At 39.3% G+C, this 23,960-nt stretch overlaps 2 protein-coding genes across 5 annotated transcripts in view; one reads left to right on the plus strand and one right to left on the minus strand.

The window, feature by feature from the left end:
- Positions 1 to 23,960, minus strand: part of tox2 (TOX high mobility group box family member 2) — a 143,852-nt gene that overhangs the window by 78,563 nt on the left and 41,329 nt on the right. For all 4 annotated transcript variants that reach the window (XM_042505458.1, XM_042505442.1, XM_042505450.1 and 1 more), the window contains exon 2: positions 306 to 398. In XM_042505458.1, coding sequence (XP_042361392.1) covers positions 306 to 347 — 42 coding nt within the window. In that variant the 5' untranslated portion in view covers positions 348 to 398. The remainder of the gene's footprint in view (positions 1 to 305; positions 399 to 23,960) is intronic.
- Positions 15,549 to 23,960, plus strand: part of st7l (suppression of tumorigenicity 7 like) — a 93,082-nt gene continuing 84,670 nt past the window's right edge. Inside the window, exon 1 of the mRNA XM_042505479.1 lies at positions 15,549 to 15,847. The gene's annotated coding sequence lies outside the window, so the exon portion shown is untranslated. The remainder of the gene's footprint in view (positions 15,848 to 23,960) is intronic.

Consider the following 23,960-nt stretch of genomic DNA (forward strand, 5'->3'; position numbering starts at 1 on the left):
ACCACCACCGTCTACAGCACTGTCTCTGTTAAAAGGTACATTAGTCTCATTTGTAGTTGTGTGAAACTTTTGACTTTGCCTTCTAATGCCATCTATTGGCTTTATCAAAGCCAAACTCTGCACTGCTTCTAAACTGTCACTCCTCTCCTGTGTTTGGACAGTCTGGGTGTGCAGACGAGGGAAGGTCTCCCACTGTATCCATAAGCGTTAAATGTGACATGTTTGTACACGTAGGTATGAACGAGATGAAGGGGTGAGGGAGCACGGGTGAGGGGGGAGAGAGGGCTACGAGAGAGGAGTCTTACCCCAGTAGAGGGCAGTCTCTTGCCGTCAGGGTTTGGGCGCATGGGCAGGGAACTGTAGAGCCTCACACCTCGATCTGCAGCAGCGTATCTGCCCTGGAGGAGGAGGAGAGAGAGAGATTTTAAGCATATTTTCTTCTTTTTACAGAGAATTCAGCATAAAGCATAAATTAAACACATCAAACACATACACAAACATAAAATCACTATAAAAAATCAAAATTTGGATTTAACTAATTCAGTTTAAAATTGAAGTTTTATTTTCTCATCCAAAGAGCAGAGATCATACATTTCATGGTTAGCATTTTGTTTACACGTGCTGGTTTCATAAATTTCCGCCAAGTCGGAGAGCCTGCACATTGGCTGCCATGTTAAATCACATCACCTCATGGTGATGTACCACACATAATAACTGGATAAGGTTGGCTCAGTAGCGGCACTAATGGAACTAAGCTGTTGTGTTTGGTAGCCAGGGTTCCTGCGCTCTGCTCCACTGTACTACTCCACCAACTCCATCTTTCTATACGTTACACAGCTGATAATTAGAGTGTGGTGGGCCAGCTCCTCCCTGTAATTGCCCATGTGGGTTTCAGCTGTACAACACAACCTGAGGGAGTGGTGGCAAAGCTCTCAGTAGTTGGGAAGCTAATGATTCGCAACAAGTGGTCCCTGCCAGGGAGAGACAGTGCAGCTCAGTGTGGTTCACACCATGGCCCACAGCCTCAGTGGGGGTTACATCCCGGGATTCAGTTCAAATCTCACTTTCTCTATCTCACTCCTTGTCTTCGTCTCTTTCATCACTCAGCTATACACGTCTCACTGCACTGCTGTGATATTCTGTGAACCTTGAATTAACATCTCTCTGTGGAAACATCTGGCCAACAGTTTGCATGTCGTTTCTGTCATCTGACAGTGATCACCTATTGTGCTGCGTGGGTGTTAATTGATAAAACAAGCTACATCTTTTTCTCTCTGCTGCTGGAGAGTCTATTTTAGCTTCTGTACACTGACTCCGGCTGTCAGGGCCCTGACACACCTAGACACTGTTAGTCAATGTCATGCCATTGTTGAGCATCTGTCTCACTAGTTTTTATCTTTTTGGCATTTATGCCTTTATTATATAGGACAGCTTCAGGGTGAAAGGGTCAGCTCTACCAGGTAAGCTAGTGGGCGCCCCGTCACTCTAGTTTTTGGCACTAGTTGATGCATGTCTGCTTTTTTCTTGTAGCCGATTCAGCCTGAGGAATGTGCGTATAATCACTCTGATTGGCAGTTCAGCTCAGTGCACGAGAACAGAAACAGAGGGTGAAAGCCAACAAATGACTAAAGTCAAAAGGGTGTGAGATCAAAATAAGCTTGTATTATTAAGTAAGATAATCTTTTTAGCCACTGAGCTCTTTAGCAGAAATGGTCTATAATTGTTTTATAATAATTGGTCTTTAATTCTTCCACTTTTGCTTTATGAATGACGAATACAGACTGCCGCCACCTGCTGGAATGGAGAGTTATTCTTTTCACAAAAGTGCAGAATGTTCATGCTATTTAGTCGTTAGCTGTCATTTGTGTTGTGTTTGACTGCAACTTTTTGGTTGAGACACAGGCGACGTAAGGCGAGGCAACAGTGGGCCTTTGTTGCCATTAGTTCTTTGATGTCAGTTTTGTGTGTTTGAGCCTTTAAAATAAAAGCTGCAACAAATGATGTGGAAACTCTCATAAATAAGATGATAAAACATGACTTTATACATAATGACTATGGCTACTGCCTGCTATGTATAGTGCTTAATGGCTTTGCTTTGATACATAAAGTCTGCTAATGAGGATGTGATGTAGATTACTGAGGGAGAAAAAACAGTGCAGCAATCTAGAACAAATATCACATTATCTCTCTGTCGTACTTAATTTTTTACTTGCTTTACTGTCTCCCCTTCCTCTTTTTTAGCATTCATTCTGTCACTTCATCCATACACAAAAAACAAAAATCACACACCAAAACACCCAGACACGTGTAATAAGGTACACAAACACATCCAAGGGCAGGGCTTTAGATTGCCGTGCAGTGAGATGTCGTGCAGTATTTGACTATATTTAACAATTGAGTGAGAAAACATCCCTGAACTAACCAAAACTGACCCTGCCCTTCACCTCTGGTCAGTCACATGGTACGGGCAAACACGCATCCACAGGAGCATAGCAGGCCTCAGCTTTTATAGCGGAATCACCATAAACACACCTTTGCAGATTGCGTTTATGTGCCTAAATACATAGTTATTACCGCGCAGTGAAACCCAGTGCATGCATAAGCTTATGTAACATACTGTGCATGAAACATATTTGAGAAATCACAAGCTCAAAGAGCATGATTTATGCCCTATAAGCTGGTTCTATGCAGAACAGCGTAACAGTATGCTGATCTAATGGCCTATCACAGACAGTGTACAGTGGCAGGCTATCCCCTGAGGCAGAGTGAGAGTACTTGCTGTGTAAGGTTTTGATTTCCTGTGCTCATTATGAAAGGTGAAAACAGATGAGTAGACAGCAGTGGCCATCTCGTCGATATGGTTCGCATAATGATGACACAGCGTTATTAAAGAGAACTCTCATTTACAACTTTCCTCCATGCTGCACACCGTCCACACAAACAACATAAAACACACAAAACAACAACCCCCCTTAGGGATTTGCACCATGTGTTTTCAAAGGTAAATATACAGTTTTTCCTATACACTTTTAGAAATAATAATTTCAAAAGGGTTATTCCTTAAGTTTTAAGGTTCACACCAGAACCTTTTGCTTCTGAAGAACCCTTTTTGAAAGGGGCGTTCTATTCAGAACCATTTTTATGCAAGAAACATATTTTGGAAGAAATACTAAAATGGTTCCCATGTTACAAATTTTAAAATATCAATGTATCTGAATCCCCTTAATAAATGAATTTTACTGGTGTGCTATAGTTGATATCTTTCCCATCACTTTATGCCATTCAGTGCCATTTTTTTAATGGTTACCTGGTACTTGACATTTTGTACTTGCTTCTAATTTTTAGAACCCAATTTTTGTCACCACCCTCCTGTACCATTGAACTTCTATAGTACTATAGCTGTAGTCGTAGTGATGTTATGACCAAAACAGCCCCGGCCCTTAAGGGGCCTCATGGACGTGGCTCTTTTGGCCCTGGCCTAAACTGTTACACTAAAACCATGATTAATGGGATTTAGATTTATGGGTAATGTAGTCAGTTACTTTACGAGGCTTTAGATGAAACCCTTAGAATAAAAAGAAGTTCTGAGTAGAACCTCCTCGGTGGGTTCTTCTTAACATGGAAGATGATCAGATTCAGGATAGGACTGCCAAGAGAAGGCTTTAAGTGTAAATATTATGCCATAGAAGGGTTCTTTATAGAACCACAGAGGGTGGAACTTTTCATAGATGGCTCTTTAACCCTTTATTTTGGATTCTATGTAAAAACCCTCTGATACCCTATTCCCGCACCTACTGTTGAGCTGTTCAAATCATTTTGACCAAAAATAAATAGGTTCAGACCCCTAAAAGCTGTTTCTCAGCAAACAGTGACAACATCAGTAGGCAATTCATATTCTACAGGTTGGAAAGAGATGATGGAGAAGCAACACTGGAGAAGTCCATGAGAAATTGTCAGGGAAAACAAGTGTTCAGTGGTCTCATTAATAGTTGGCCCATGCTTTTTTAAACCGTAATATTGCTAAAACTGTTTATTTCCATTTTGCACTGTGCAACACCTTCCATTGATTAAACATCCTCGATCACACCTCTTTCTTTTTGTACAGCACTGTGTGACCTAGGTTTTGGAAGGTGCTATATAAATAAACTTTTCCCTACTTACTTACAATGGTTCTGATCAAAACTTGTGAAAATCACAATTTCACAGTTTCATCCCAGAGATCAATTAAATATCTCCTATTCTGTTTCAGAATATGAAATGCAGGCATGAATTCTGAACAGAGCTGGTTCAATGACAAAAAGCTGAGCTGTTGGTAAAGGAGTATGAAAGAGTTCCAGGTAGAACTTTCATAAAGGGTTCTACCAGGAACCATAAAGAGTTTTCCAATTGGAGAAAGCCAAAGAACCCTATGTGGTTGTAGTTAGCACCTTTAATTGTAAGAGTGACCATGTGACCAAGACCATTTTTTTTACATTGGCTTCTTTATTGCAATATAAGTATTTATTTGGCATTTATATTAGTAGCAGTGCCACTCCAGGTCATAATCCGCAGCATGGCCTGGCATGTTGTGTTTTTCACATCCTCCAGTCAGACATTCGTTTTTCTTTCTGCCTTCCAGAGGAGCTACTGTACACTAACTGCTTCCTTCAGTGGAGACTTTTTCTTTTGTGGCTTGTTAGGTAGCTTGCCAGCATCGCTGCTAAATGAATGCCTCGCAGAATAGCTGCTTTAGCCTGCGAAGGAGCCACAGTAAGTGAATGTTTGATATTTCTCCAGTGTGCCAGGCTAATCTGGCCCTGTGGCATGCCATTACGGGGCTAATAACAGCTGTCTGCGGCCTGGAGGGGACACAAGCAGGCCTGGCTGCGCTAACTGGCCCTGACAGACTCATTAGGAGTGCTGGCACCCAGAACAGCAACAGCCAAACTCCTCACATTTCCTTGCTGGCTCACAACAGTTTGCAAGTGCAAGAAGCATTGTTCTCTACACTTGTTCTCTGACACCTTTCTTTTGTTTTCAAGTCCTCACTTCAGATGCTCTCACCCTTCTCACCTCTCTTTAGATTTCTGGCTGGCTTTGGGTTTCTGTGATATTTCTACCAAAACCAGATGCTGCCAGGAGTTTATCGTCTCTGTTCGACACCATGTTGAGTCTAACCACTTATTCTTTTTCTTTTAAATCCTGCACACCCACACTCTAGTTCTGACCAAAATAGAGCAGAAGGCAGAGTTCACTTGTTTGCTCACGCTACTGAAATCCTCCCTCAGAAAAGTAAAGGTAAAATAAATAAATTCATAAATAAACAACGCTGTAACTCACTTAGTTTCTAACTTGGGTGTACAGCCACAGAAAGATGCTGCACCGCACCAGGAAGAGGCTGGCATCCTCTGAACTTTGTATCAGTTACTGTAGCCGGACCTGGCTGGGGACAAGAGGGACTTCCCCAGGCAGACAGCAAAAGCAAACATTGTCCTGTCACTTGGCAGAGCAGAGCCAATCAGTACAAGCTGAGCAGGCAGACAGTAAACACAGAGAGCCAATGACGGTCGTCTGGATGTAGAACCATTAACAATAGAGGGGAGCGAGGAAGGGGGGCTGTGATGTGCCCTCTCGCTAGACTGCTGCCGTGTGACAGACTTTTATGCTCATGTACAGATTTACATGATGCTGATTATACTGATGCAAGTGATAGTTTCAAATTGTGTTTGACAAATCATCTTATTTGCTACAATAAGCTTAAGTGTGGTTTTCCTAACAAGTCAACATCTACTAACATCTACCACCACATTATATAATCAAGGCCAACTGATACTGATTATTGGCCATGATGAACATATTGATGTAAACATTTATATTCACATGTTGTTGTATCTCTCACATTTTTGTTTAGATAGCAGCATTTTGTACATATTGAACCATGTATTAAAAATGTTACATATCCTCTCTGATAAAACAGTAAAGATTTGGTTTTGACTGTAAAATTTCTTATCAGAGAAACATTCTTATGTCCATTTTTTTGTGTGTAAAGACAGAATATTTCAAGGAGAAGCAAAAAAAAAAAAAAAAATCGTCCGGAAGCCCAGTCACCAGAGGAAAATTTTAGCTTTATACACTTCTACACACCATGAATACATGGCATTTGCATGTTTTATACATAACATCTCAAAGCTTCTAAAATGATGTAATTGTAATTGTATTTCATCTAGGCAGGAGGCCTGCAAAGCTGCAGACGACTGTTCAAAACAAAAAACACCGGTTGTTTTTTGGCGACCAGTTTTCGCTTTTCAACTCATAACTGTGGCACCAAACCTGTGTTGTTGTTTTTTTTTTACCATCGTATTGCAGTGTTTCCCAGTGGTGTCTGAGCCACTGTTATAAGCCAAAACATGATAATTTCCTAACAATAACCAAGTAACTTTCGTGCCTAAAATAACCACACTTTTACTACAACCCTGCAGAAGAACGTAAAGTATCTGTTATAAAATGTGACATATTCATATTCACACATAGTTTGTAAAAACGTACAATACAAACATCTTTCTCACAGTTGGGTTGTGGCTGATGTATTGGTATCAGATTTTTATTATTCTCAATATCCAGTTAAATCTGTCAGGCTCTGTGTTTCGGCAGGAATCTGGCAATAGGACACATATCACGACACAGGGGCTACGATGCAATATACTGTGATACTGTTAGCAAGGGGATATATTGCAATGTTTTTTAATCTAATTTCATGAAAACTGTCATTGTATGAAGAACACCAGAATGTACATAAAATCTGAGTAAAAAAAGTTCACCTCTTATTGCAATCAGAACAGTGGTATCTACATTTGTATTTATCACAGTCTCTGTAACAGTAGTGATAAGTTGCATTGGAGTGGAAGAGTCAAATGTCTGAAGATGGATAACAACAGTGCTATCAAGCAGTCAGGGAGTTTGCATGTAAACTGTTCATTATAACTGAATACAGCGTTTCTGAGAATTGATACAGTATCACAAGACATAATGTCATGATAATTAAGTCTATCAATATTTTTTTACACCCCTATCTAATAAATATTCAGCATCATTTTTATCCCTGCCTGAAGCACAGTAGATGCCATGGTACGCCTCCTCATTAGATATCAGCATTGCCTTTTTATAGGTGGGGGTGGTGGGGCACTGCAAATCCAAAGGCACAGCTGTGGGGGTATAGTTACCTGTAACGTTAGCTGTTGCATGTTATATTATTTACGCAGATCTGGACTTAATGGAACACATGTGTGTCTGCAGCCGACATTCTTCCCAGATTAGCTGAAAGGCCTGCACACATCAGACTTCACCGATGAGAGGAATGCAGGGCCCAGACCGGCTTATGAGGAAACCCTATCACTCATCTATAGCATGCAGTAATGTATGCACACACTCACACAATCATGCATGTACACACGTACTGTATTTATACATCATGGAGACAGTACTCCATACTGTATGTACAGTATGCACTCAACAATGCATGCACACTGACATAAGATCAATGATACAAAACATTGCACTCATTCCAATTTCAGTGCCTATGCATTGTTTAATTCTGCTTCCTGTGGTGCTGTACTTCCTCACATTTTAACTGCTAACATACATTATCCTGTCGGCTCTGTTGCATAAACATATTACACAATTTCAGTCGGATTTCTAGCTGCGGTGGTCTAACAGTCAATAGCAGAGTATGAATCACTTTTTCAGTGGTTTTTACAGACTTAAGTCTGAGACAAAACTGCAGCGTGCAACATTGGTTTGCAAATCATGATGAATCATTTTCTTTCATGTATTTTGCACTGAATGTAGAGCTTTGAAATGTATTGATATCATAACAATATTGTGATACCAGATTATATATCGTGTTAGATTTTTAATATCGTAATATAAGCAGCATCTTTTCCTGGTTTTAACAGCAGCATTACAGTAAAGTTGTGCAATTTTCTGAACTTACAAGACTGTCTAGCTGTTAAAATATTTTCTTTCACACACTTAGTCATTATATCCATATTACTAAAGTTTTTTTAATCAAAAATCTCACTATGTAAATAATTTGTGACCAAAAGCCAACCCTAAAGTATTGTCGCAATACCGACATTGAGGTACTTGGTCAAAAACATTCTAATACTCTGTTTCCTCCATATTGCCAAGCCCTAACTGAATATCATGCCATTTAATGTGACGATCGAGCTCAGTTTTGTAGGATGTACAGTAGAGGGGAGCAAGTTAATGTTTTGCCACAAGTCACAAGTAAGTTTCAAGTCTTTGCATTCAAGTCCCAAGTCAAGACAGGCAAGTCCCAAGTCCTAAACTTAAAGCTTCTAATCTTAAACAATCTATTATGTGCTCTTTACCAAATGTAATGCCATTTTAGCACACACAGTATTAATAAAATTAAATTTACTAAAATAATGTATACTTTTAAAAAATTTGTTGCTAGTTGTTGCGTGTCCATCTGTAATTTTCAACTTGCAGGGGTTTTTTTTGTTGACTCAAGTGTCAACTTGCTGGAAATGAATGGTGTGTATTAATATTAGTTGAGTCAGGAAATAAAGGGAAAATCAATAGATTTGTGGCACTTTTTTTTTTTAAATCACATACTTCTTCATCTTAGGCTTGGCACAGGTTATCAAATATCGTCATAGTCAAAGGGCTCAAGTCTAAGTGTCTTTTTTGATACTGTCAAGTGGAGTCTAAAGACAACAGTTTAAGTCATAGGTCCAGGGCTCTGACGAAAAGTATGTAATATAATTTTATTATGACAAATAACTTTGTCATAATAACTTAACTTTTTAGGTTTCTTAACTTTATGAAACAAACTTAACTTTGCACAGTATCCCTGTGAGTTCTAGCCTTGAGACCCTGAAAACACTTTGTGTGTTGTTTGTTTCAATGGGAAGGACAAAGTTAAACTATGATATATGAACAGAGAAGTAACTTAAATATATGGCTCAGAGGTCATGTAGAAAATTGCATTAGACTCTACTGTTAAGCCAGTACTTGTGTAATATAGTGAATCAATTCAAAGCATTGATTTCTCAAGGCTGGAAGCTACAGACCTGAGTTGCAAAAACATATTGATGCACATGTTTACAGTGATTGTTTAGGTATTTCTGTTTATTTTCACATAGATTATAAATCAGGAGGCATGTCACATCCCATCCGGATGTATTTGTTGGTTTGCATTATTTATCCCCAAACACCTGCAGTAAGAGACAGACAGATGAGTTGTGTGCATGAAAGAGATGTCAGCTGAGGCCTAAGCAGCTCGACCATAACCAGGACATGAACCCAGGGGCTACTTGCCTCGGGCCACTACTGACACTCAAACTACTGATCACACTATCGGGGTTATCCAGCCAACCCCAGCGCTTGAGCCGGGGCTATTTATAGCTGACCGCAGCTTTTACAGAGACTCTCCATCCATTACTGGTGTAAACTCGTGTGAGCTTGTATGTACGTACATGCTTACGCCTGTGCTTTTAAGGTGGGAACAGTTGATTATGTAACAACCGTTATAAAACTTAATATCATGTGTCCTCTCTTTTCTTGTCCTCTTGTTTTGGCTCGTCACTTCTCTCCACCCCTTGCTGTGCCTCCGCCCTTCCTCCTGCTGCCTTATCTTCTGTTTATATTTCTGCAGTGGTTTTTGTTGCTCCATCAGTCAACATGGATCACAATTTACACATAAGCACAATACATCAGCTGAACCTCTGACATCAGCTTCTCTCTTTCCCTCTCTCTCTCGTTGTCTATCAATATATTCATCTATCTCTCTGTGTCTTTTATTTCTTTTCTCTTTATTCTCAGTCTCCTGGCATTTCAAGAGAGGAGCAGGATGTGTTGAAATGCAAATACATGCTCGTGTTGTTTAACTCAGAAAACCTACAGTGGAAAGTGAGAGCAAGGAGGTCACATTGTCCTTTGATTCTGGTAATTTCTGACCCAACTCCTGCCAGTGTTTCCTACTGTAGATGATGGAAAACCTTTTTCTAACATAAATATTGTGATAAGTCTTTACCTTAAAGAGACAGTACACCCCAAAATCAAAAATATAGTATATAGTGCTATTTATCCGTTTAGATTGTTTCGGTGTGAGTTGTCGAGTGTTTGAGATATTGGTGGTAGAGATGTCTGCCTTCTCTTGAATATAATGGAACTAAATGGCGCTTGGCTTGTGGTGCTCAAAGTGCCAAAATCATACATACGAAAAACTCAACAGCAATGTCTCCAGAAATCATGACGCAGTTACTCAGGATAATTCACAGACCTTATGTGAGCAGTTTTATGTAGGAACTATTTCTTTCTACCAAACTAACCCATTAACCGTATAACCATGCAAAAGGAACTGTACATTTACACATGGACCAGAGACTCTTGCTTGTGGCAGCTTGAGATGTTGACATTAATGGTGGCTTCTCAGCATAGCTGTAACATTGGCTAGCTCATACCCTTTATACACCAAACTTAGTGTGTATATGAAGGCCTTCTAAAGAAGAAGCGATAGTGCCTTTTGTTTTCCCTGTAGATCAGAGTTGTTTAAACAGCTCTGGTGTGCCACGTCAGTGTCTCCCTTAAATTCTGTGCAGATTAAATTTGGGGCAATGTTCAAGCACTGCTTAGCTGGAGAAGGGCAGTATTTTGTGGTTGGCCATCAATAGATCATGCACAGAAAGGGGCAAAAAAATGAATGCACCAACCCAAATGTCATATTTCCATCACTGCCAATCGGAGTTGGAGCTGATGAAAATCCGTGACTACTGCAGAGACGTTTGTCCAGGGAGTGGATGCAGATCGTAACCTTTCCCATTAAATGCGAAAAGCCAGATGTTAGTGAGTTTTTTGTGGGTTTTTGTTCAGTGGGAAAGGGGCTTCAGTGGTACTAGACTAGTTAGCAGTAGCCTCCTTCTGTGTGGTGTTACAGACGGCGAGTAACCAGGTCATGATTTCTGGAAAGAGACATTGCTGTTGAGTGGTTGAAATATTTTTTTTGTCACTTTGAGCACCACAAGCCAAGTGCCATCTATTTCCATTGTATTGGAGAAAAGGCAGACATCTCTACAGTTGATATCTCCAACACTCAGCAACTCACACTAAAACAATCTAGATTGCTAAACAGCACCACAAGGAACAGGAAAAATATGTATTTTTGATTTTCGGGAGAGGTATCCCTTTAATCTCAGCCATAAACAGAGGTGCTTGTTTGTCAAAACTTGACTGTAGCTGATTCTTTTCATTTGATAAACAGCTGAAAATGTTTTTGCTATTTTTAAGAAACACAATTAACAGTGAAAGTTGAGGTTACACATCTGCAACACAGTTTGGGTTTTCGGCTTTGTGCTCATTTCTCAAACTTTTATGACACTGTGCAGCTCACCTTCCTCTTCCCCTGACTCTTTCTTGTTCTTTCTATCTTGACTTTGTGTGTCTGTACCTGCAGCTACAGAGGCGCTGTCACAGAAAGTAGATTCTGTATCTACTGGAACAACAATGTAGAGCTCGGCTGCATGTTTTCAGGCAGGTAGATAGGAAATTCAACAGCACCATCTAAAATTGCACCAAAGCTTTAGATTCTGGCTGAGTGGATTATTGAGTGGATTAAACGCAGCATTTTTTTTTTTTTTTAACTCTCCGAACAGAAAAATGAAATAAAAAAGTTATAGATGTAATTAAAGATTTTTTGCTCCAGTCAATGGTCAAGTGCAGTTTGTTGTAGGGATTCTTCAAAGTGCAAAATTAAAGACAAAATTAGTTTAGTTCAAATGAAAGAAAAGTAATCAGGCTTCATCTACAGTAAAGATGAATGTCAGAGACAAGCAATCAGTTGATGAATAATGTCATCAAAAGCAATTTTAAACATGGCACGTAGACCTCTACAACATCTCTAACCAAGGATTACATGTAAAAATGACTGAAATTCTCTATTTTCTGTTACTTTCTGCCCTTTGTATTATATTTGACACAAAAGGCAGGGAGATGGAGCACATTAATAAAGTGCAGTCTGTGCCCTTGCTCTCTCTGGTACAGAGGGGAGAAAAGAAACTTTTCATTTTCATATATCTGGGGTTTTTTTTAGAACCCCTCATCTTTTGATGCTGTTTCCTGAAGGCAAAACAACATGCCGTTACAACAATAAAACTTAAAACCAACAACTGACAAGCAGAGCCAGCACCTCTGTGCTCTGCTCTGGCCACAACTTGTGTGTTACAGGCCGAAAACAGATGGTTGAGAGAAGATTTAGCTAATACAAAAACAGGGGATTTTCTCCTTTTCTTTTTTTTTTCCAAGAAGATGTACACGCGAAGGCTAGATTAGTTTAATACAAGCAGAAGCTGAGGAGAATAATTCCTTAACAAATTGGGATTGCTGTGGAGAGCAGAGACTCCCTGAATGTCAGTTTGCATTTGTCATCTGATTTCATGAGAAATTCTGCGTCTGTGATATAAATGTTCTCATGTTTCCTTTTACAGAACTTAGCAAATTTAACACCATCTGTGCGGCATTATGAGGATTTTCAGCAACGCAGAAACACTGATAGTGAGACAGGAAAAGAAGCAGAGCTGAAACGATTAGTTGATTAGCAACAGGAATTTTATGGACAACAATTTTAATGATCAAGTATACAAGCTCCAATTCTAGCTCGTCAAATGTGATTGTTCCCTGCATTTCTTTTCTTGACTTTAAACTTTTGGTTTAAAACCAAGAATCTCATGTTAAAATGTGACATTCACCCTTGGCCTTATGACATCCTGATCTGCATTTTTCAGTACTTTATAATATTTTAAAATATGATCTGTTAATTATTTTTAAAGTAAATCAATGACTTCTTAATCAGCAATGAATACAGTTGATCTTTGCAGCCATTAAAGGTGCCAAAAGGTTCAAAACATATTCAGTTTTGGACATTAACGATACAGTTTTAGTTTAGTCGAAATAAAAGTGTTGCCTTCATGAGATGTAAGAGAAAGTCACTGTCTGAGTTAGGCAACCCTGTACAGTAAGTCAGCTTCGGCAACATGTTTAGAAGTTCAATCACACATTGGAAGAAGAGAGAGAGAGGGAGAGAGGAGCGAGAAGACAAGGCAGTAAAGACAGAGTAGAGAGTGAGAGCTGTAGAGGAGGCAAGAGAAGAGAGAGAGAGAGATGGAGATATAGAGATAGAGGGAGAGAGTTAGTTGAGAGTTGATATGCTGACTACAGGCAGTTGATTTGGTTTCAGAGAGCATTGTTACGGTGCTTTGAATTAATGCCTCCCAAAGAGTCCAATTGTGATTCTTGGGCTGTGCTGACAGAATATTTGACAGCCTAGGGTGAGCTGCTGATCTCAGCTGAATCCTCTGTTCTCTCTCTCTCTCTCTCTCTCTGTGTGTGTGTGTGTGTGTGTGTGTGTGTGTGTGTGTGTGTGTGTGTGTGAGAATGTATGGTTGATACCCAGCACATTCATACACCTACACATGCTCAAATATGTGTGGATGTGCAAAACAGTCAAAACGCCCACACAGATATGTGTGCAGACTCACACACACACACACGCACACACACATACACGGACGCACAAATACAGAGTGGACAGCATGTGATACCGAGAGACTACACTGAACCAACACATAAATCAAATCTTAAATGACTGTTAACTAAGCGCAAACGGAGAGACACAAACAACCTGAGTATGCAAACAACCCTCATATGCAGCTAAATTGAGCACGTTCGCTTAATCAAGATGGAACAGTTTGACCAAGGTTTTTTTTTCCCTGCAGGAAACATGTTGTCCCTTCTGGGCTGCTGAAAGAAAAAAAAAAGACACAGACAAGCCTAATGCGTCATCACAGTGATGGGAGGGAAAAAAAGATGCTCCATCAAAAAAATAAACGTGCTGCACAGAACTGGACTAGTTTGACAGCATCATGAAAAATCATTGGTGAAAATGTATCACAGAAACCTGCAGATACTGTAAATATATTAATTGTATTCATCATGTTAAGGCTCTTTTTCAATTCCGCTAAACATGTGCTGTACGGAGGTGGACTGCACAGACGTAAAAAAAAAGAAGTGTTTAACCCTTTGAAACCTGGATTGACATCACTTTTCTTGTGCTGTTCTTTGACGCCTTTCAAGTGTTCAAATCTTTGAACCCCAAGCATATGGGTTTGAATTCTTTAGAAAACCTGGGGGGAAATTGCAATGAGCAACTTGGCCAGAAGTGTCCTGCAAATTGCAAGAAATTTGCAGATTTAGAAAATTATTTTAAAAAAGATAGGGGGGAATTTTCATTTAAATATATTATTATAATTAGGTATTTCAATTTCTTTTCTTTTTTTGCATTCTGTTTTTGTTGCTGTTTTGTATGCACTCATTTTCTTGTACATTTTACCTTTTTGATCTTTGCTATTTTTTGTCATTTCTTCTTAAGTTGCTCATTTCCTTCCCATGTTTTTGATAGAAATGAGGCCAATGAAGCCATGCGTCTCCTCTACCCATACCTACACCAGTTACTACAATTGCAGTGTCTTACTTTCCTGTTTATAGTCTAGTTTAAAAGATAAATAGATCTACCACTCACAACACAACAGAGTGACACCACACAAATACAAAATAAAGCTCCCATACTTTATTAATGCAAGTGTTCCCCCAAAAGTAAATAGTACAATAGCAAGTACGAAGTGCCAAATTACAATAAATAAGTCTGTGTGAACAAACTTTTTAACAGTTGCATCAATTTATTTGTAAAATTAGTCAGGTTAGACACAACTCTGGCACATTACTGCCTCTCAGGTTCAAGACTGAATTGCACCTATAATGAAAATTCAGTTTACTGGGCTGCGTTCAGCCCCAACAAAACATAGCAAAACGTTTATTTAAAAAGAACCGGTGGTGCGTTGAACACCCTGCTGTGTTCATCAGACACACTGCCTTTCAATACCACAGGATATAATACAAGTCAGTTCAAAGGGCTTTTTGGCATAAGAAAAACATGTTTACATTGCCAAACCAAGCGTGAAAATAAACAAAGCATGAGTAAAGATCTACTGAAAAATCTATTCATAAACACGTTGTTTTTGACACACCATCAAATGAGAGAAATCATACATCAATTCCCAATGCACACCGTTTTTAAGGAAGCACGTTGTTCAATCTGGAAACCATAGCAAAATGGTGCAAAACGTTTTAAGATTGAACGTGTCCTCAGTTTACTGGTCAAACAATTAAAAGAAAATTGACTAGGCAGATGGCCAATCAGGTGGCCTATCAGATTTCAGTGGTGCCCCCTGGCCACTCCCTAGACACGCCCCTGGTAATGATGCATTTGAAAGCAAATATGGTATAGAAAATTGTACACGTTTTTAGCATCCTTTCATAGCCAAATTTGCTGTTCTTTTCTGTTTAACATCACTGCAAATTCAGTTTAGTTTTTTAACTGTCAGTAACAAGAAATGAGAATACCACCTTCGCTCTGGGGTAAGGATAAAGAGCAGTTCAGCATGTGTCGCTTTTATTTTTGGGGCGAGAATTACATCCCACCTGTCGAGTTCATTCATGTTAACACCCACAATCTATCAATTAACCAATCACAACCGTGCAGGTGAAACCAACCTGCAGGAAAACTTGGTGTTTAGTCACTGCTGCTGCTGGTCAGTGGAGGAAAGACGCCAGTTTTACATTCAGCATCAACGCGCGTTAGAAAGTCCGCGGTGTTTTGGTCCGCTCGTGGGAGGAAATCCACCGGTGTCCGGATCAGCCCCGTGTATGTGGATGTGTATTTCCCTGTCAGAGTTTCCCTAGGAGTTACAGCGTTGCAAGAGTTAAAACCGACTCTGCAGTCCCGAGTGACGGGGTGAGTGGTCAGCGGCGCCGTGAGTAGCTGCTGTTAAAGTTGTGAATGATCCGCTGTCATTGAACTGCGCTTACTGACGCTACTTTGTGTGTTGATTTCCTGATTTGTTGTTTGAGTAAAACCCGGAGTTGGATTCTCTGTTGGTGATTGAAACTGGATTGGGATTGATCTGTGTTGGCTTGTCGGGAAAACCCAAAACGGATTGAGTGGACTGAACTTTTGAGCTTGTGGGACACATGTTCACGCGCACACACTCACTAACACACGCACACAAAACTGCTTTGTTTGCTGGCTGAATACACATATTGAGCTGAACTGAACTGAGCTGTGGTCGATTGTTTTTGCAGTGCTGTTTTTTGGTGATATTTATGTCATTATCTGCTGTGTGCTTCATTGTTTTGTAGCCTATGGTTTGACAGAACATTTTTATTATTATATTATTATATTGTGACCTGATGATGATGTATGACTGGCACCACACTTTGTTTAAAAAAGCATCAAACCTGCTACCTGCTTCTTTCCCTTTTTTTGTTAAACAAATAATTAGTACTGCAAATACAAATTAAACTGCTGGTAGCTTTCTAGAAAAAAATGAAGATACATTTTGCCACATTAAAATGGTGTATTTTAATGGATGATAAAAGATGCTGATAAAGTTTACCTTTGGGATATAATTTGCAGTTGAAAGGGGTAATAAATCACAATAGATGTTACTGCGATTCTCAGCATATTGCAATGTTTAAAATCACAGTAATATTGTATCTTGAAGAAATTATGATCATAACAATAATGTATTGTTATTTGACAATTTAGCCGTTTTTTTTTTTTTTTTTTTTTTTTTTAAGAAAAACGGTCAAAACTCATTATCAGCTTTTTAAATGTATATATTTTAATTATCTTTACTCCTCTTTGACAATAAACTGAATATCTTAGGATTGTGGACAAAATATTAGGATGTCCCCTTGGACTTTGGGAACCACTGATCAACATTTTTCGCCATTTGCTTTGACATTTTATAGACCAAAAAAAAACACATCGGTTCACTAAGAAAATAAATGACAGGTTAATCAACAATGAAAATAAAAAGTTAGTTGCAGCCCAAAAGCAATTTATTAAGAAAATAATCTAGGCTTTAATTAATAATAACAAATGCATGCATACATCTTCACAATGCCCACACATGCTGGATACTGTCTACAATGGAGCACTGAGATTTATTACAAATCTCAAAGCCCTTACTCACCATTGCTCTCTGTATGCTCGGGTTGGACGGTCAGCTTCGACTTAACCGTTGGCACATTCTTACTTATAAGGCTGTTCTTTCTCCACTACCGTCTTACCTACGGATCTACATACTAAAAAAAAAAAAAAAAAAGAAGTATTGGAAGTTATTATCTTTGCTCCCTGGATTTATTCTTGTTCGCTGTTCCTAAAGTCTGCATGGAACTGAAAAAAAGGATATTAAAGTGCGCTGCTTTCTGAGTTTGGAATCAGCTGCAAACTTAGCTGAACCTTTGTCTCATTGGACACATTTAATGTGTTTCTAAATGAGTTGGAAGAAGTCACATCTGCCTGCAGATGTTTTGAATGATTGAAGATTTTTTAAAAATATTTTACAATTTATATAAGTTCTTCTAAACTGTCATGTTTGATTGTTAAATTTTACTGTGTGCAACCATGTTATTTGTGCTGCTGCCTCTCTTAGCCAGGGCACTGTTGAAATAATAGATTTTAAATCTCAGTGAGTCCCTTTTCCTGGTTATTTAACAGTTGGTCAACTGACACCTGACTTGAAAATGGATGTAGATTAGCCCTTGAGTACTTGATACTTGAGAAATTTAATTCAATTCAATTTGACTAACTGCACCGAAAGGAAAAAAAGGTCTGACCACCAAAAGGAAAATTCCTATCAGGCAATGCAAAGTGATTCAGCGTTAGATTCAAAGTACTAAACCCCCCCTTCATACTCTGCATGTATAACTTGCCACAAGTTATGAGACAAGTGTAATGACACAAATAGCAGATGAGTCAAAGATAGATATTTATAGTTTACACTAAGTAACCATGCTCTCCCCATGTGAAACTGTCATTTTACTAAATGAGAACTTTGCTCACTGCAGTATCATGAAAAATGTTGTGATTACATGGTTTTTTTGTGTTTGTCAGAGGTTTCCACAGTGGAAAAACACCCTAAATCTTGTGCATGAGAAACCTTTTCTCTGGATTGTTTTCTAAGAAAGCTCAGAAGTACATTAAAATTAACTGGATAAGCAAGGAAAGAACACAATAAGAAGAGCAGGAGGCAGCAGGAGACTCACAGCCAACTGAAGAGTATAATTGTGATGCAGGTGTTGATTTCGTGGATGGATACTTCTCTTCCAGCTTTCTCTTTCTCTCCAGCCTTCCTCTCTCTTTACCTCTGGTATCCTTTTCCAGCACCCCTCTGCCTTCCTCTCGCTCTGCCTTTACATCTTTCTCTCCATCTTGAGTGCTGTGCCTCACCCTAATTAGAAATTCCCCCTCCGACCAACTGAAATTGAATTGCCCATCATTTGCATAATGATAGCTCACCGGGCTGACGGCCGATTTACCATGAGATGAAATGTAGCAATCACTTAAGAGAGTGACCATGAGGGAGTGTGGGTAACGGGGGCTGCATGGGGGAGAGACAGAGAGACAATGTGAGGATGAAACGGGATCACAAAGAGAGAAAGACATAAAGAAGCACAGAAAGAGAGAGAGAGAAATTAGAGAAATCCGACAGGTATTTAGGTTATTGTCTCATACAGCAGTATAGCTGGAGGGAAGGCTGTGTCCTCAATATGACAGCAACTGGACACAACAAGGACACATAAGGACGCTTATGTAACACCGTTCCCCCTTGTCAATGGAAGCACTTCTGTCTTTCAACTCTAATTATCGAAGAGCACGTTTCATACTATTCTGTCAGAGTGCTGCAGAAATCCTGTATTCCCCAAATCCTAAAATATACGCTGATCTTTACCCTCCCACTTTTGTATTATTTCCAATCTCCAGCTGCCTTCTCTTGAGGGTCGTTCAACATTTTTTTAAAGCAGAGTATTCATTACAATAAAAGTAGCACAACTGGTTCATAAATGAGACTTTTTTCAGTGTTCAGAGGTTACTCTTTTATTTCACAGTAGCTTCTATTCAGAATGCAATCAATGCAAAAAAGTCTGTCAAGCTCAGTTAACAGCTGGCAGCAGCTCATAGCTTGACTGTGGCTTGTTGGTTGAAAACTTACCATTTGAAATCAACCGCTCGTAAGTTTTATATGCCTTTTAAATTTTCCTACTGATAGCAAACATTTGGCTTCATTAACCAACATCTTTCTGAGATTTGTCTTAAATTTGTTCTTAAAAAAGGTTCTCTGTCACATTAATGACAACCTTTATAATGATGAATACCACTGTCCTCGTAAGCTAAATCAGGCGCCAGTTCATCATTTTTAGCATAGGTAAACATCCTGCAAATCCCCATAAAAGGGCATGAGACAACAGAGCCAAGTGCACATACAGAAACTGAAGAAGAAGAAGATAATTTGACAGAATTAAGTCAAGAATGGAATTAAGTCAAGAACGCCCAACCAAAAGCCTAAAGATGGTGGGGCACCGGAGTATTTCTTCAGAAGGTGAATGCCAAACGAGCTGTCATATTTAGTAGCGCCAGGAATGGAAATAAAATAGCACAAAAAGATGCATAGTATGCTAAAATTACTTGTTAATCAGCAACCCGACCCCCAAATCACAAATTGTATGCATTATATGTAGCACAACTGTCAGGACATAAAACAGTGTCATAGGTTTAGAAGAGAGAGACAGAGAGAGGTGAAGAGAAGGTGGAAGGTGGACTATTTTACACAGTGTTTCTGTAAGCTAATAACTTACTCCGAGCGCTGCTTTGTCATTTTTTGTCCCACCTACCCACTCGAACCCCTGATATTTTGTAGTATTTTCAATCACTAGTTGTCACAGACTAATGTGTCCAGGTTCCTCTAACTAATTACCTTCATTTCCCTCACCTGAGCTTCTCTGCCCTTTTTTCCTGCACCTTCACTTCATCCCACATCAGCGTGGTTTGTATTTAGGCCCCGGTTTTCAGTTCAGGCTCTTTTGGATCCTTGGTCGTGGTTGTTTGATCCTCATTGCTTTTTTCTTTCTTCAACCTCCATTAAAGAGAGACCTGTTTGGGTTCCTGATGTTAATAAAATGTATTGTTGTTAAATCCTATAGAGCTATAGAATTTGATTCTATAGAACTTTGCATGAAAGTGCTTTTGTGTATGTAGATTATTTTCTGATTTCTGATGATTTCTTTTCTTAGAACAAATCCTAAATAAGAAAAAAAAAAGAATCTTGTGAGAATTGTTTGATTTTAAGAAGGAATTTCTTATTTATTTATTAGTCCCATTGAGATTAAAAAAAAAAAAAAATCAAAAGAACTAAGTTGGTGTTGCTGTGCAAAATCACAACATATTAAAATACAACATGATATACAAAAGTTCCCAATGAAACAGCTGTTAAACATAATGGCCTCACAAGAAAAACAACTGTGCTTCCTAAGAATGGTGGGTGAATGAGGCCAACTTCTTTTTAGGAAATAAGTTATAAAAAGTTGATCATCAGGAGCCAAGTCATGTTTTTTCTACTCTCAGAACAGTTATAAAATACTTAGAAACAATCGATAAATGTCAGTGACCTCTTTTGTCAGCGTAAATGTTAAGTTGTTCACTATTTTTAGTCAAGTATGTGTAGCACGTTCTAACTTTGTGAGATCAGCACCAGGAACTCCTGAACCACCCACAGTTTATAAGAAGTGGTCAGCCTGTCAACTGTGTACTGGATGTGTCAGTGAGCGCCCTATCAGTTCCACTACCGACACCTCGCGTACAAAGTACTGTAATCAACGATATGATAATCATCTCGTTGTCTCTCCTCTTCCGGGGCATCGATCTCACATTCCAGCAGGATTGTAAATTTGATTTGCAGAAAAAAATCCCAATAAATCTTGTCTCAGTGAGGTCACGTAACTATGGGCAAATTGAATAATGCAGCGTGATGAGTGTGATGTGGCAAAATGACGGGAGAAGGAGGCTTGAGGCTCATGCACACAGCCGTCTAAAACCGAGACAAAGTTGCCGCTGAGGGTCCTTTTTTATCAAAATTGCTTATTCATGGGAGTGAGTGGGCAGAGGAAAGTTGTAGAGGTCATATTTGTTTCTAATAGTCAGAGTGATATGTTGGGCTATCAGGTTGGAAGCTCTGCCCGGAGTGTGATAAGGCCACTGTTTATTGTCTAACTTCCACTCTTTAACCTGAGGAACCTCAGACTCTCACACAAGGTACTTTCCACTCCTTAGCCATTACCTCAACATGTGCGTGTGTGTGTATATATGTGTGTGTTTGCGTGAGAGAGTCCACTTGTGTGTGTGTGTGTGTGTGTGTGTGTGCGATCTTTGGTTTCCATCACAAGTCTTGACCTAATTAAAAAGTCCTGTTAATGCTCAATAAGTGACAGATCATCAGAAAGCACACAGCAGTGCGCGCACACATACACACACACACACACACATCACTCAGCGCTCAAATCATTTATTCATTTCTTCAATCTCCCCTTCCTCTGTCCATCTCTACATAAGTGATCAGTGATCACATGTCGCATGTTAAAGTCGTCTGGCCCAGACAGGAGGGAGTTAAGTCCCTTATCTCTCCTCCCCAGAAGAAATTCCTACTAGAGGCCTCGCTCTGCTGGTTTCCTGCCTTCTTGCCCAATGCCCTATTTTTACTCATCGGCTCTAGAATACCAGGGGCAGCTTTTTCCTTGTCACTAACATATTTCCTGCCATTCTCACTCTGACATTTCTACCCGCTGCACTCTTCGCTCAAATCGTTCCCCCCTCTTTATGGGTCGTAACCTTTCAGTCGGGGCTGTTCATATTCAAATATACCGGCCGCCGATGCCGGAGCTGCTGTGAGAGCTAAACCGACATTCTGGTCGACCTTTTTTTTTTTTTTTTTTTTTTTTTTGGTGCATGTTCACAGGTTTTTAACATCAGCTTTCACTAGGTGTTAATTTGAGATCTATCTGAGTGCTGCCAGAAACAATCAGGTCTGCTCTGTGCTTTGCTGCCAAATGAACTGACTGCAGCATATGAAGGCTCATCCACAAAATCATGAGCGGTTTGGTGTTTCAGGCTCCAAATTATAATAATATATAGTACAAATAGTGCTCATTATTTCTGGAACAGATCTGTTTTGTTTGCAACAATTTAAAACATGTCAAAATTTGATTTATACTTTCTCCCTATTTTTCTCTTTCTATTAGAGGAAGCAATTTCTGACAACTCAGCAGTGCAAGTTGGCATTATTTATTGTAAATTGTGGTGATTATTGTCGTAGCCAAATACCTACTTTTCAGGCACTCAGAGACACAAAATCTAGATAATGATTTGTTCAAACTGATCTGCTGTTTAAAAAAAATCTGGAATAATTGAAAACGACTATGAAAATGATTAGAATTCTCCTCACTCTACCTGAAATACAAACTCTTATGATACTGCAGCTATTGTACACATTTTGCCATTCGACAAAAGAAAAAAAAAGTGGAGAAACAAAAATGGGCGTTTCCGACATAGGTTACTGTAGCTAGTACCAACAGCAGCTGTTATTCCAACAGCATTTATCAGCAGCTCCAGCGCATCCCAGTGATTTCACAAAAGGATTGAACTTACACAAATAAGACAAAAACAATCTGTGTAGTTCTCAAAGCACCAGCAAACAGTGAAATGCACCCCGTACTGAGCTGCTAAGGAAATCAGGTCTCGATACTCCTGTGCTATTTGCATGTTTATGCAATACGCATTGCGGATAACTGCATTCAACCTGAAAAAGGGCAAATTTCAGTCAGCTACAAAATTATATAGGTGTGTTTGCACTATGCCCTTAGAACAATATCTTTAGTAAATCACATCCAGGCAGGGCAAAAAGTGGTTATAGGTGATGCACAATTCATGGGGCTAACAGCGGTGGCAATACATTCTTTGTGTATTTGCCCATGAGTGTTGTGTTTGTCCTGTACAAATGAGCAGAATCTCGCTAGCATTAGGTTCCTTTCAAATTACTTTTCAGTCACAGCAAAGGAAAGTCCTGTAACTTTAGCACTCTGTGCGTTAACTCCAATGTTAAGAAATAAAGACATGGAGTAAGTAACAGAATAAGGACGTAAAGTAGGGAGCACTCAAATCACAGATTAAGAAACAAGAAGCAGCTAATATTGCTCGTCAGCTGGTTAAGTTATTTGGTAATTGACATTAGAAACGATATTAGTGTTGGCATAACGTATTGCACCCAAAAAAATATAATAACAGCATTAGCCAGACCCAAAATTCATGCTTTCTTGGTAGCACCAAATAGGAGGCACGTTCATTACAGGCTGAAAAAAATGTAAATTTCCTATTTTTGGTAATACTAATTTTGACCAAAGAAGTAAACAAATGAAATGATAGCTATCCAACAGACTACTGGTTTCAACACTGCTGGGCTTAGTCTTTTTATTGTTATAAGGTCTCTTAGAGTAAATACAACCGTTCAGTGCTACAGTGTTGTATTTTGACCAACAAGTACTCCAGCCCACACAACCATATAGGTCTTTGTTCGTACACGGTAATACAACCCACTAGAATGTTTCTTATTTTAACCAGTGTAGTTGAGCTTCGAATGGTTTGGGTTAAAAAAAAAAAGTACCTTTGTTATGTAACTTAAGGCATAACATAACATTTTAACATGACATTAAATAGGTAATGTGATGTGCTGTACATATGTGTGTCTAAATAACTAAATGATGACTTTTGGTGTCATATGGGACACAAACAGTGGTCTCCTGGGTCAAAGTCCCACATTTGTTTAACCCCCCCTCCCCCAACCTACTCCCTCCAGGGACTTTCTGGCTCTTTACACTAACTCACCTGACTTCCTCTGATGCTTTAATCATACTTAGGCCGTAAGAGGTCGCAATCTAACAGTAAATGTCTTTGATGTCTTTTTGCGGGGGTGGAAAGTCTCATTTTGACAGCTTGAACTGTCCCGTTCTCAACT

This window comes from Plectropomus leopardus, chromosome 2 (assembly GCF_008729295.1).
Source record: "Plectropomus leopardus isolate mb chromosome 2, YSFRI_Pleo_2.0, whole genome shotgun sequence".
Taxonomy (NCBI): Eukaryota; Metazoa; Chordata; class Actinopteri; order Perciformes; family Serranidae; genus Plectropomus; species Plectropomus leopardus.